Source organism: Micropterus salmoides, unplaced genomic scaffold (assembly GCF_014851395.1).
Source record: "Micropterus salmoides isolate LMB-PRFRI ecotype aquatic unplaced genomic scaffold, ASM1485139v1 Ms_hic_scaffold_5, whole genome shotgun sequence".
NCBI lineage: Eukaryota > Metazoa > Chordata > Actinopteri > Centrarchiformes > Centrarchidae > Micropterus > Micropterus salmoides.
In genome coordinates this window covers 17,389,516-17,401,861 of record NW_024044237.1, presented here as the reverse complement: position 1 = coordinate 17,401,861, position 12,346 = coordinate 17,389,516, and the positions used below count along the sequence as shown (strand labels likewise).

General features: G+C 43.2%; 1 protein-coding gene across 3 annotated transcripts in view; it reads left to right on the top strand.

Annotated features, from left to right (window-relative positions):
• The first annotated feature begins 212 nt into the window (after positions 1–212).
• LOC119888797 (amyloid-beta A4 precursor protein-binding family B member 2) overlaps positions 213–12,346 on the top strand; it is a 36,322-nt gene continuing 24,188 nt past the window's right edge. The window contains exons 1-8 of one of the 3 annotated variants that reach the window (XM_038699528.1): positions 213–466; positions 4,067–5,346; positions 6,035–6,243; positions 6,715–6,861; positions 8,108–8,193; positions 8,336–8,393; positions 10,881–11,027; positions 11,307–11,434. In XM_038699528.1, coding sequence (XP_038555456.1) covers positions 4,098–5,346; positions 6,035–6,243; positions 6,715–6,861; positions 8,108–8,193; positions 8,336–8,393; positions 10,881–11,027; positions 11,307–11,434 — 2,024 coding nt within the window. In that variant the 5' untranslated portion in view covers positions 213–466; positions 4,067–4,097. The remainder of the gene's footprint in view (positions 467–4,066; positions 5,347–6,034; positions 6,244–6,714; positions 6,862–8,107; positions 8,194–8,335; positions 8,394–10,880; positions 11,028–11,306; positions 11,435–12,346) is intronic. The other 2 variants (XM_038699529.1, XM_038699530.1) reach the window with 2 other exon arrangements.

Here is a 12,346-nt window from a genome sequence, read left to right as displayed (position 1 = left end):
TCAGTCTTCATACAATATGTACCCAAAGAGAACTAAACCGTTTCACCAGGCCGCTATTGTACTAAACCATTCATATTTCTACTGCATGACGTAAGACTGATGAAGTGTGATTTCATTACCTGATTTGCAAAATAACACCGGTAGATTTATTGTGATTGCGTTTCCTCCATGCGCCGTGCGTCCTGCGTCCGCGGCTCTGATTGGCCGGCTGCCTGTGGGAGCTCCACAGCGCCGCGCAGCTCCGGGATCCTCTGGCGCAGAGAGAAAGCGCAAGCTTGGCCGCCAGCGAGCACCGACCCGGGCTGGGAGGGCGGATGATGTGATGTGATCCAATACGGGCGGCCGGCTGCAGCTATACGGGCGGACTGGCACTTATAAGCGGCTGTCGACCTCGGCCCTGTTCACTAGTGTGTGAGTGTGTCGTCGCGGGAGCTGAGGCGTAGAAGCCCGGAGGCTGACCAAAGCGGTGAGTGGATGTAAATAGATGCTCTCGGTGGGATGCGCTCCCCCCTCCCAGTGCGGCGGTGGTGGTGGGGATGGATGCTATAGATTTACTGCATCGATAGCTTTGCTTCCGCAATATTGGCAACTCCATATGTGCATCTTCAGCGTCGAGGCAGAATTAAAGACGATCTAACGCTGCTTAAGATATATCAGTGAGGGAGTTTATTAAGGTGGCAGCAGAAAGCGAGGGGCTAGGATACTCCACCCATGACATCATCGACTTTTTCAAGTTAATTTTCTCTCCAGCCTGTGCTTTCATCTGTTGCATTTCATTTCTTAAGCAGTGGGTGCAATTCAGAGTTGAGGAGAGAGGCCTGGCATTACAGAGGGAAGTAAGTTGATAAAGGATGGTTTCTTCTGACAGGCCGGGATCTCTGTCAATATCTAGAAACGATCTAATCTCCACAGCATCTTATTGATGTGCAGTGATAAGAATTTGATGTTTCTCTTTAGGGTGACCTTCAGGTATAAAACGATCTAGTCTGTTAATCCCTGTGGACAGACAACCAGAGCAGACAAGGATCTTGTTTTGACACCTTGCTCCACAAATAGAGAGGGAACATTTTATTGTCTTTCAACATGTTTTGTTTGTATTCGTTGTTTTTTTAATCATGCATGTGGGTTAAATTTGTAGGACAGGGCATGCCTTCTATAATATCTGCTTATTATCTTTCATATAAGGTAAATTTGACTGTAATACAAGCAATAATAGAGCACAGGAGAAAAAGCAGCAGCAGGAAAAAAACAAACTAGATTAGTTTAATCCGACATAACTGTTTATTTAGTGTACAGGTTGCTGCTGTCCTGTGACCAGCTGCTAATATCCCATGCATCTCATGATTGAACTCTGTTGTTGGAGAGCACAACAGATTTATTGAGGACAACCGTTTAACTACCTCTGTGTGTTAACTGTGCCCCACTGTCCAGCAAAGTGCTGTGTCATTCTCCTCGCTTTCTCCCTCTAATAACCATCCTTTCTTTTTCTCACTCCGCCTTGCGTCCTCTCTTCGCCCCACTTTGTTTAACTAATGGAGATCTGGCTGCATTGATGAGGGGAAAGAAGAAAGTAAAGGCCACTATCTTTGTCTAGATGATCCAGTTTGTCTGCAACTCAGAACATCTTTTTTTAATAGAAGAAAGGGACAATGGGGAGATGAAATGCTGTTTGCTTATTACTCCTTGTTTGTTTGTTTGTTTTTTTTGTCAGGAAGTTATGCAAAATATTTGCTGTGATTTTCAGCTTCAGTGGATCAAGGCACAATTTGTAGCTGTCTACTGGAAAGCTTGTATCTCCAGCTTTTGAGGCTTTTAGCTTGGTGTCAGTGCATATCTGGCATCATCTTATTTTGAAAGGTTTTCATAAGACCAAAAATATAATGTAAAAATTGGTGCTACAATATAAGCTGATTTGAGTATAGCCAGTAATCTGATGAGACCGCACAGTTCAGTGCAGGTTTGCACCTGTTGACACTGTGTTTGTGTCTGAGTCACAGACCTGTGAGCGTGAGTGCAGATTCAGCACAAACAGGTTGTTGTGGTTCTCTGGCTCAGTGACACAGGGACAATAAGACAGTCACCCATGGAGAGGGGAGCAGATAGTGGCCCCGCATGAACAAAGTGTACTGCCCAGGGATTCTGTTTCTTTCCAACATCCTGCTTCTGTTTTTTTCCCAAGATCTTATTGTGCTTTTAAAATCTGCTGCGTTGGTATTTTCCATGTGGAGCCATGAGAAAAGGCGTTGATGATGACTGCAGCATTGTTTGAGGTGTGTGTGTGTTTTTATGATTGGGTGACAGGATGTTTACACATTATGCTTGCGTGCCTGGGCATGATTTTCTAGTATCTGTGTTTATTTGTTTGCCATCTTTCCACAGGGTTGTAGCCAAATTGGAAGTGACAGTGATGCAACAAATACAAGTGCTGTGTCATAAGATCATAATGATTCTCTGCCCCTGAATTTGTTGCTATCCATCTGTCTGTATTCAGCATCACAGGGCGGATCCACCCAGAGATAAAAGAGACACGGCTAGCTAGTTAGCAGGAGCTGGCTGCCACTTCTCCTCCCCGCAGACTGGCTGATGATCAGTCCCGACTTTGAATGTCAGTCCTAGATGAATACATTAAGGGTCTGACTCACTCCCAATATCATGCAAATGCAATCCAGCTTCATGCCTTTCGTGAAGTGTGTTTTTTAACACGTCAACAGTGACACCTTATGTATGAAAGAGACGTGAGGACAGAAAATAATCTGCACCATATCGTATCAATAAAAGCCCCTGAGACTGGCTGATCTGCTGCCACAGAGTGCAAAGAGCAAGATGTTTTAATGGCTTTATGTTGAGTACTGAGCTTTTCATCTTGCTGATGTCACCCATCTGTGATGATGTCAGAGACACCCAGAGAGTCCTTGAGCCAGAGATGACACAAAAAAACATTATATTGTAATTTTTTTTTGTAGAGAGGCCATAGAAACTAAGCTTTAAAAAATATACTAACCCAGTGACCAACCATTTGGCAGACAAAAATACCTAGACATAAATGAAGCTCACAACTACAGGTGTAGTCTGAAGGAGTCAGGGAAAATAGAAAGTGACATACACATCCTTCTCTGTCTTCAACAATCTAATGAAACAGTTTGATTTCTTCTTTTATTCTTCTCCAATATAATCTCGCAGAGCGTGAGGACTCACATAAAGAATCAGTTTATTATGATACATTTACTTTAATTAAGAGTAAGTGATTCTGCAGAAGGATTGTTGATATTTTAACTCAACTGCCAAACAAATACACCCCTCCCTTCAGTGTTACATTTCAAATCTGTGATGTTTGTCCAGCGTTGAAACACCTTTGCCCTTGCCTTGTCATGGAATTTCTTTGTTTAAACTCTTCAGACCTTTTCCTCTTTGGCTGTTTCTCGGTCATCTCTCCCTCACCACAGTGCCTGGAGTCCAGCATGTTTGAATGTGCCGATGTATAGATCTCTCTCTCCCACTAAGCACTAACTAACTTTTTTGTTTTCCATTTACAGAGCCAGGGTTTTTTTTTTTCAAACACACAAATCAGAGAGCTAGAAAACAAGGAGGAAATATTTGCTGAATTTAACAAAAAGTGTATTGGATTACAGTCACTTACTATTCCTTTAATCTAAATGTATCTAGATTTCATTTATGTTCAGATCTACCTGACTTGACTTGTCATGCCAATGAAACTCAATCAATAAAAATTAACTTGACTGACTGCATTACAGTCCGACTGGTAAAATGGATGATCATTGACAAACTACATCATTATCAACAAACAATATACGTAATTAAAGCATGATACATCCATTAGATTTGCTGGTACTGTCAACAAGTGTAATCTGATGCTGAACTATAAATCAAAACCTACGTCGAAGTTATCTATGTTGGGACTCCCATTAACCCTTGGCATTGACCATAAATCCATTTAAAGAGATCCCTATCAAAAATTGTGTTGGGTTTCATGTTGTGTGATGTAAAAATAAGAAAATTGACACAGACTGTTATATGACTTCTGACAGCGTGTCTCCTCTCTCATCAGCTCTCTCACGGTAGTGTATTTCCAGTCAGCCATGATGTCAGTACAGACCCCTCCTCTCTCCCGTTCTGGCTCCTCACCCTCTAATGTGGGTCTGGCCAATCGCAGTGGACCCTCCACCACCCCTCCTAACTCCCTCAGCCTTCGCTCATCATACAACCAGCTGCTTGGACGAGATGTCATCAAGGAGTCCATGGAAACCGGAAGTTCGGCCACTTTGCCGAAGAGCCGTCAAAGGTACGCAATGACCAGTGTGCGGAGCGCCATGGGGATAAGTGACAACTTAGCTTTGCCCTCTAAAAACCAACCTGTAACCAGAGGGAGGGGCCTCCCCACCAAGTCCTCCTCCAGTTCTGCCCTCTACTCCTCCTCGTCCTCCTCCTCACTATTTAATACAACCAACCCCAAACTGGCCAAGAATGGGGCCAACATGCAGAGGCGAGCTGAAAGTCAGCAGCTGGAGCTGAGCAGGGCCAATACAGAGGGCAAAATTCACAACGATCTCATCAATAACCCCAGTTCTGACTGGCTAGAATCTGGAAAAGACAACTCACAGCTGCCCCCGTTCCGTAGACGGACCAAGAGCTTTTTGGAGTACCATGAGAAGGGCTGGGATCTGGACCTCAGTTGGGGAAACAAAGAGGACAAGGAGGAGAAGAAGCAGCAGTCTTCCCCAGAAAAGGAGCAGGCCAGCCCTGCCAAAGAGAGGGAGAGTCAGAAGGAGGAGAAGCCCAGCGGCAAGCAGACCTGCCAGGAAGAGAAGGAAGAGGTGGAGCCAGTGGTGGAGGAGGAGGAAGAGGAAGATGACCCCACACCGACACCAAGGCAGCCCCTGCTACCAGTGGTTGTTGAAGCCCCTCTTTCCTCCACCTCCTCCTCTTCCACAAATAGCCCAGAGTGGGCCCCAAACAACCAGAACCAGGCTCCAGCCCAGGTCAGACAGGAGCTCTGTGCCCAGGTTCAGGCTAGTCCACGTAGTCCTGCAAAGCCCCCTCGGAGCTCTCAGCCCCGGGTGATCAAGGTGGAGCTGCACCCCAACAATGAGAACCAGTTCCTTCAGCAGTACCCACCTTCTTCCCCTAAACAGGCTCGGGCTACAGATAAGAACACTCCTATCAGGAGCCGGGCTCCCCCTTCCCTGCCAGATCCTGAGCAGGAGACTGGGCTCCCTAAAGTGGGCTTAAGAATGGATCTGACTCCTGACACTCCATCAGAGGATGAGGACTCCAGCTGGACCACCTTGTCCCAGGAGACACCCTCTCCTCAGACTCCACAGGACACAGGTTCGATATGTGTGTGTTTGTCTTTTCATCTGATCTGTCTTTAAAAATTTGCATATCTGTGTCAGCCTTTAATCATGCCTCTATTACACCCTCCTTTCAGTCCCTCTCTTTCTCGCTCCCTCCTCCTACCGCCTACAGAATGTCTGATCTGGAAATATACCAAAAGCCTCTTCTTAACCAAACCAAAGTGACTCCAGCAATACTGCTGGAACCTTTAAGGCCCCTGTGAGCCACCTTTTGGCGCAGAGAGTGATGAAGATGGACAGAAGGATATGATGCTGCAGATATCAGGGTGTGAAAGAGCAAGCAAAAGGGAAAGAGAAAAAAAGAGCTGGATTTAGTAAGCGATGATTGCCAGGGAAGTATGACAAAGCAATAGCTAAAAAAGGGGGGCATGGAGAGAAATACAAGAAGGTAGACGGGGAAAAAGAAAATCAGGAGAGAGGGGAAGGGAGAGATGCTGTTGCCCATTGGGTCCTACTAAAGGGGATGAGCCCCAGTGTTGCTATGACAACAGAAACTAAGTAGGGACAGGCTGACCATCTCTGAAATTTAGCGTCCATCCCTATGTGTTTGTATGTGTACATACGTAGCCTTTTGTAGGTGCAAATGTGGCGAGCCCGCCTGTGTGTGTTTGTGTGAAACACTCAGATACAATATGTGTTTGTGTATCGCTGTTATCCATCAGCAGATGTGTGGGGTGATGGAGACCTGCCCCCAGGCTGGCGGGAGATCTCAGACTCATCAGAGGTCTATTTCTGGCACATCCCCACTGGCACAACACAGTACCACCGACCTGTTGCCTCTGGCAACCAACACACATCTCCCAACATTGAGCCAGACACTGAGCATGACCCACAACAGGAAACGCAGGACTCCCTCAAGCCACCCAACGAGGTGAAGGAAACCCACTGACCTAACACCCCTTGTGGTCAAACATATTTATATTTAACGTTACGTGCACAAGTACATACCCAGGTTCAGTTATAGTATTTTTTTATTAAAGCAGAAGATGGTTTATGTCAACACACTCAATCCTGTACCAGAACTTAATCCAGAACTTTATTCTGCTGAATATTAATGAAAATAGTACTATATGTTTAAAGGTTACATGGCCAGCATACAAAATGATCATCAGACATATGTCTATGTTGTTGTGTTGTTGTTGTTGTTGTTGTTGTTGTTGTTGTTGTTGTTGTTGTTGAAGAAGTTGGGGCACTTATTTCTCCTCTAAGAATGTTTTGTAAAAAAGTTTTTTGTGTAGCTGTGGTCACTATAACCAAATCCTTCAAATATATTGGAAAGCTGTGATCAACGATGTACCCACCATCCTGTTTGTCTCTCTCTCTTTGCCTCTCTCTCCCACAGCGCCCCAGCAGTCTGATATCTGACAGCTCGGTGGAGCCGGTCCCCTCGCCTTCTGGCTCCGCCCCCTCCTCCTCGTCCTGCTCTACCCCCTCCACTGATGTCACCTCTTGTAAACCAAATCTCAATATCACCACCTGCGCAGCCAATGTGAGTCACATTTATTTACATTTTTGTGATATTCTTTAATGGTTTTATTGATTGAGTTTGTTCTGAATGGTTGTGAATGTTGCAAGTATGCTTTTAAATTTAAAGGAAAACACAATTTCATCCTTTGTTGTTATCAACAAATCTAAAACCAGCAATTGCTCCACGGTCGTCCAATTACTATCACAACCATAAACAGTGACACTGTTGTTGAATGTGGAGTTTGGTATAATCTTCCATTCCTGGTGTAGCTCTTGTGTCCTAATCAGCTCTGGTTCATCTGCATTTCTCCCTAAAAGCATGATGGAGTGATCGACATATCTCTGCTTTCACTACTCAGTTCATTAAATAGAAATCAGCATACAGTAATATCTGTATGGGGCAATCTGAAGCTTGTATTCAACAAAGAGGAATATCTCTCAAATGAAGTTCGCTTTAATCTTGACAAGCTGCAGAGCTGCAGTCTCTTTTCATTCAACTTACACTGTAAATTTCCAGCTAAACTGAGGCGCTCTCTCTCTCTCTCGCTCGTCTGCCATTCACCGGTCTTGTGCAGAGTTTTACATGCATTACTGTTGCCGACAACTGCCACTGCCACTGCACACACACATGCTACGCCTACGCATGCGCACTGACGACCCAGGGTTAGGGTTACAATTTTGGATTTATTCACGCACTTCAAAAACATTTATTGAAAGTTTTATTATTTTTACATATTTATTTACAGCATTTAACTTTTAAATGTATATTGTAATAGGCTGTATATTAAGTTATTGGGAGAAAACTGTTAGTTCTGTGTAAAATCAGACGTTGAGCACCCCGATATCGCCAAAATGGCATGACCCTTGTTTTGCTGGGAAGCTTCAACTGTGAGATTGACAGTCGAATCTGACTCCGCTCATCGAAGCATCGAACCTTGGACTATTGGGGGTCAGCCCTAGAGTCTAGACATCAGATAGATTTGTTGTTCTAGGTTAAGGCCAGTTAAAGATGACCTAAAAGGGAAAACCTACAGGCACCAAGGGGAAGACAGAAACATAAAAAGGACCAAAAGACGTTATCCTTCAGATTTGGTGTTGGCATTTGATGTGTTGACGTGTTGTATGCTCACACTGTATCTCCTCGGCCAGGCTCAATAAACCATGCTTTGTTAAGTCTTCATCAGTCTCCGAAACTTTTTTACACCTGAACCTGGCTCACAATATTTCTTCAACACTGAACATCTGTCTATCTGTCTGTTTTGCTCCAGGAGCTGAAGGACTATCCAGTCTATCCAGATCCGAGTCTAAAGGCGTTTGAAGGAGCTACCCTCCGCTATGCATCACTTAACCTCAAGTAATGCACATGCGCATACTCTAGAGAAATATATAACATTTCTAGGTTTTCAGACTTTTCATACTAGATTTGTGTAGTAAGGATTGAGCCATGATGTTTTTCTTTACTGTGACTATTTGTTGTATCTGATGTTTCTTTCCAGCCCCCCAGCCCAGCTAGAGACAGTGGACCTCAATACCTTCTCCGATCCAGAGGCAATGGTAAGATCATAACAACACCATTAAACATTTGCGTATGAAATGACTCTTTGAATGGACAAAATCATAAACATTCATTGCTTATGGTTGTACTCTGTCACACTGTGCTGATTTATATACAAGACTGAAGCAGGCAGGCGCCCTGTCGTATTGTTTTCTGATAATATTTTGCTCACAGTCATGGAGGCGGGGCAAAGTTAGAGGTGGTTACAATTACAGGCAAAGGTGCCAGAATTTAAATATGATCACTTAAAAAAGTAAAAAGCCAGTGTGGCAAGTAACCGGCTGATTTACTGAAGGTTATAGTATTCCAGAGTCTGCATTAATTCAAATTCTATTCAGATACCGCCCATCAATTGATGAGTACATTTTGTTCTGTTATCAAGTAACTCTGATCGTATTTGTTGAACAAGAGACAAGCCTTTCAGCAAATCATGTGTTTATTAATGAAGGGAAGTCACCAAGGCCTTGTTCAGCCCTGAGGAAAACATTTCTTTCAGTTGAAACTGTACACAAGCACACCTTTTTAATACAGCAGTGTTTATATACATGTTGCTGCTGACTGTGTAATACCTCTGACGCACCCACCAAACGAGAGAAACTGCACCTCAGAGCCCGCTGCAAACCATTTTGAGGAAAAAGGTCGTTAAACCTGGAAACCATAGCAAACTGGTGCAAAAGATTTTGAGACTGAATGTCCCAGGTTTTGTTTGCAATGACTAATGAACCTGTTCTCTGGCATCCAGTCCTCTCTCTTTTTCTCTCTCTCTCTCCCTCTCTCTCTGTTTGTTGCACTGCCACTCAGTGGTTACTTTGTGAACTGAGCTGTGGTGTACGTGTGCTTGAAGAACAGTATACAGTATAGAAAGGCTCAACCAGCAGATGTGTGGGATGGTTACTATGAAAGCAGGAGTGGATAGATAATGAGCTGAGGAACGGGAGGAGAAACTGACAGAGGGACTAAATTTTCTCAGACAGACATCATCATCTGTCTGGAATGACAGCAAAAAATATATATTGGGTTGGATGGAAGTGGTCTGAGATTTCTCTTTGATAGTAAAAAAGGCCATCATTATTGCATAGCACATATTAAATTAATCACCATTAAAAAGTCACTTTTGGTCAGGCATAAAATAAAGGCAAACTTTGCATCATACCAAAAGCACCAAAAATACTGTGTAAGTTTTCTTGTTTCATCAGGATTTTTTTTTTCTCCAAAAAGAACAAACTTGAATCACAAAGGACAGAAAATTTGACTTTCTTGACTAATTTGACTTTCTTGACTAATTTGAATTCAAGTGAAAGAGAAGATTCAGATATTAGGATATCTCAGGGGAACCCAGACAACCAGGGAAGAAGTGTGGCAAGTCAGATTATGGTCAGTGGAAGAGAGAGAGAAAGATGATGATGATGTGTGATTGTGTATGTCTGTGTGCAAGTGCATGTTCGCTTGACGCTGTGACAGGCAAATTTATCTTCAGGTTTTCCTCAGCAGAGAAGAGCTCCCTGTTGTGGTAGTGTGAAAGAAAGAGAGGATGGTAATAGCGGCTGGCCCGAGGCAGTCCACACACACACTCACACAGTCTTTCATATTTCATGTGTTGTCTTCCCCAATCAAACCTCTCTCATTATTGTTCTGATGGCTGGCTTGTGATGGTACAGTAGCTGTCACTACACACTGTAAGCACAATTCAACTTTAAGAGGAACCTTGTGTGAGTTACTGTGTTTTAGTATGTATGTGTGGGTTAAGTTTAAAATCAGAATTTAAAATGATGTTTAATAATGAGGTGATCTACCTTAAGCATACGGATGAGGTTTAAAGGAAAATGCCCATTTATTTAAACTTGGATCTTATTTTTGTACATTTGGCCAAGGTTTCTTTATGGAAAAAATCTTCTTACCAGGTTCATAACTGAGATCATTGCCGTAATTAAATTTTACAGGACAAAAAACCCACAGATTAGACAAAGAGAATAATGAAAGTGAACAGTAAAATTATTGCTTTGTGCATCATCATCCATCACAGCTGTCAGAGTGAGATCTTGGTTCAGCGTTGAACTACCTTACCTGCTGTAATTGTTCACACACTTTTTTCCTGTGCAGTGAAGCATTGTTCCAAAATATGGGGTTGTGCTGACTTTTTTTGCATTCAAATTCCATCCATCGTCAACCGCTTATCCTGAGTACAGGGTCACGGGGCATTCAAATTAGATTAAAGTATTTGTATTTATGAAAAAGTGGTTTTAAACTCTGACTTGTTTATAACTTGTCTAATTGTCAGACCACTTTGTTTCTTGAACCATGTATCGACCTCTCATGAAATCTCACCAGTTATTTTGTTGTGCACAGTCATTTCGTAACCGACAAAACTACTGAACTACTAAAACAAGACCTGACTGGAAATTTAAAAAAACAAATGATCCCATCCATTGCCTATCCTTACAAGTTTCACAAAATAAACATTTGCGTGTGTTGTGTGTCCCTTCCAGTCATTCCCAGTGCGATCTTTGGGCTGGGTAGAGATGGCAGAACAGGACCTGTGTGAGGGGAGGAGCAGTGTGGCCGTCCACCACTGTATCAGACAGCTGTCCTACTGCAGGAGGGACATACGAGACTCCGCCGGTGTCTGGGGAGAGGTCAGTGTGTCAGCAGACAGTTACATGCAATGTACTGTACTTTTTGACTTGTGAGCAAATTAAATTAACTTTTGCCTCTGGCTGGAAGATTTTAAGATACTTAAAATTAAGACAGTGAGTAGAGCCCGTTCTGTCCTTTGTTTTGCTTGTAGATTTTAGAGGCCTAAAGAGTTAAAACCATAGATTATGTCACATCAACACAGTGTATAAATAGTTTTTTTTCAAATGATCTATTTTTTTAACCACAGATGTAGTGAATCCTTGTTTGTGGTCTTACAGGGTAAAGGGATGCTGTTAGTGCTTCAGGATCGCATGTTGACCCTGGTTGACCCAGATGATCGCAGCCTGCTCCACTCTCAGCCAATTAGCAGCATCCGTGTCTGGGGCGTCGGCCGAGACCACGACAGGTAGGTGGACCAAACAAACATCTTTATCCTATTATGAAACTTTTGTTGTTGTTGTTGTTGTTGTTGTTGTTCACACGAATATGCAAACACATCTCATATACAGTAGCACACTGTAAAATGCATGTGTGGAACATTCTCGCTGTTAGAAGCTGATTCAGGAGTTTTAACTAATCATGAGAGAATGGAACCAACCTCATTATTCGATGCATATTTGCACAAACTGTATTCAAAACACCATAATTATGCTCATTGCTCCATGTTTCCGTTCCAGACTGGGGACCTACGGGCCTTCAGTCATTTGGCAATGTCCCATGGTCTTAACCTTTCACTACTGAGCTGACAGTGTGCTGAGGCTAGCACAGCTGCTAATGGGGGGAGGTGGGGGGGGCAAGCTAAGCCCCCATTGATATGTGCCTGCCCCTCAGGGTTTCCATTAACCAGCTGAAACACTCACACAAAGCCTATACACACCTGTAAGCATTAGCGGCACTGATGTAATAAACATGCATGCATATATTTAATATGTAGACATGAAGAGACATGTAGGTTCACATACACACTTGTGAAAATCCTGTCTCTGTACTACGTATAATGTTAAAACACTAGGCACGGAGAGACTTTGGGAGATTCACTTTGAAGATGTGTGACACAACGACTGTACAAATGAGAAGAGTGGTGGAGGTTTGCCGTCCAAGAAGCCGCCTGCTTCTGGCATGTGTAATCAGCTGTTAAGGGATGGGTGAAAATGGAGTTTAAAATAGCATCTGTATAAAAGGCTCGATCTTACTTCACTCTGCCCATACTCGCAGTGTCTTGTTAACTTGCTTTTTTTTTTCTTATTTTTCTCTTCCTGTCTGTGTGTCTTTCCATCTAACTCTTATTTTGGTCTTTTTCTTTGTCTTTGAAGTGCTG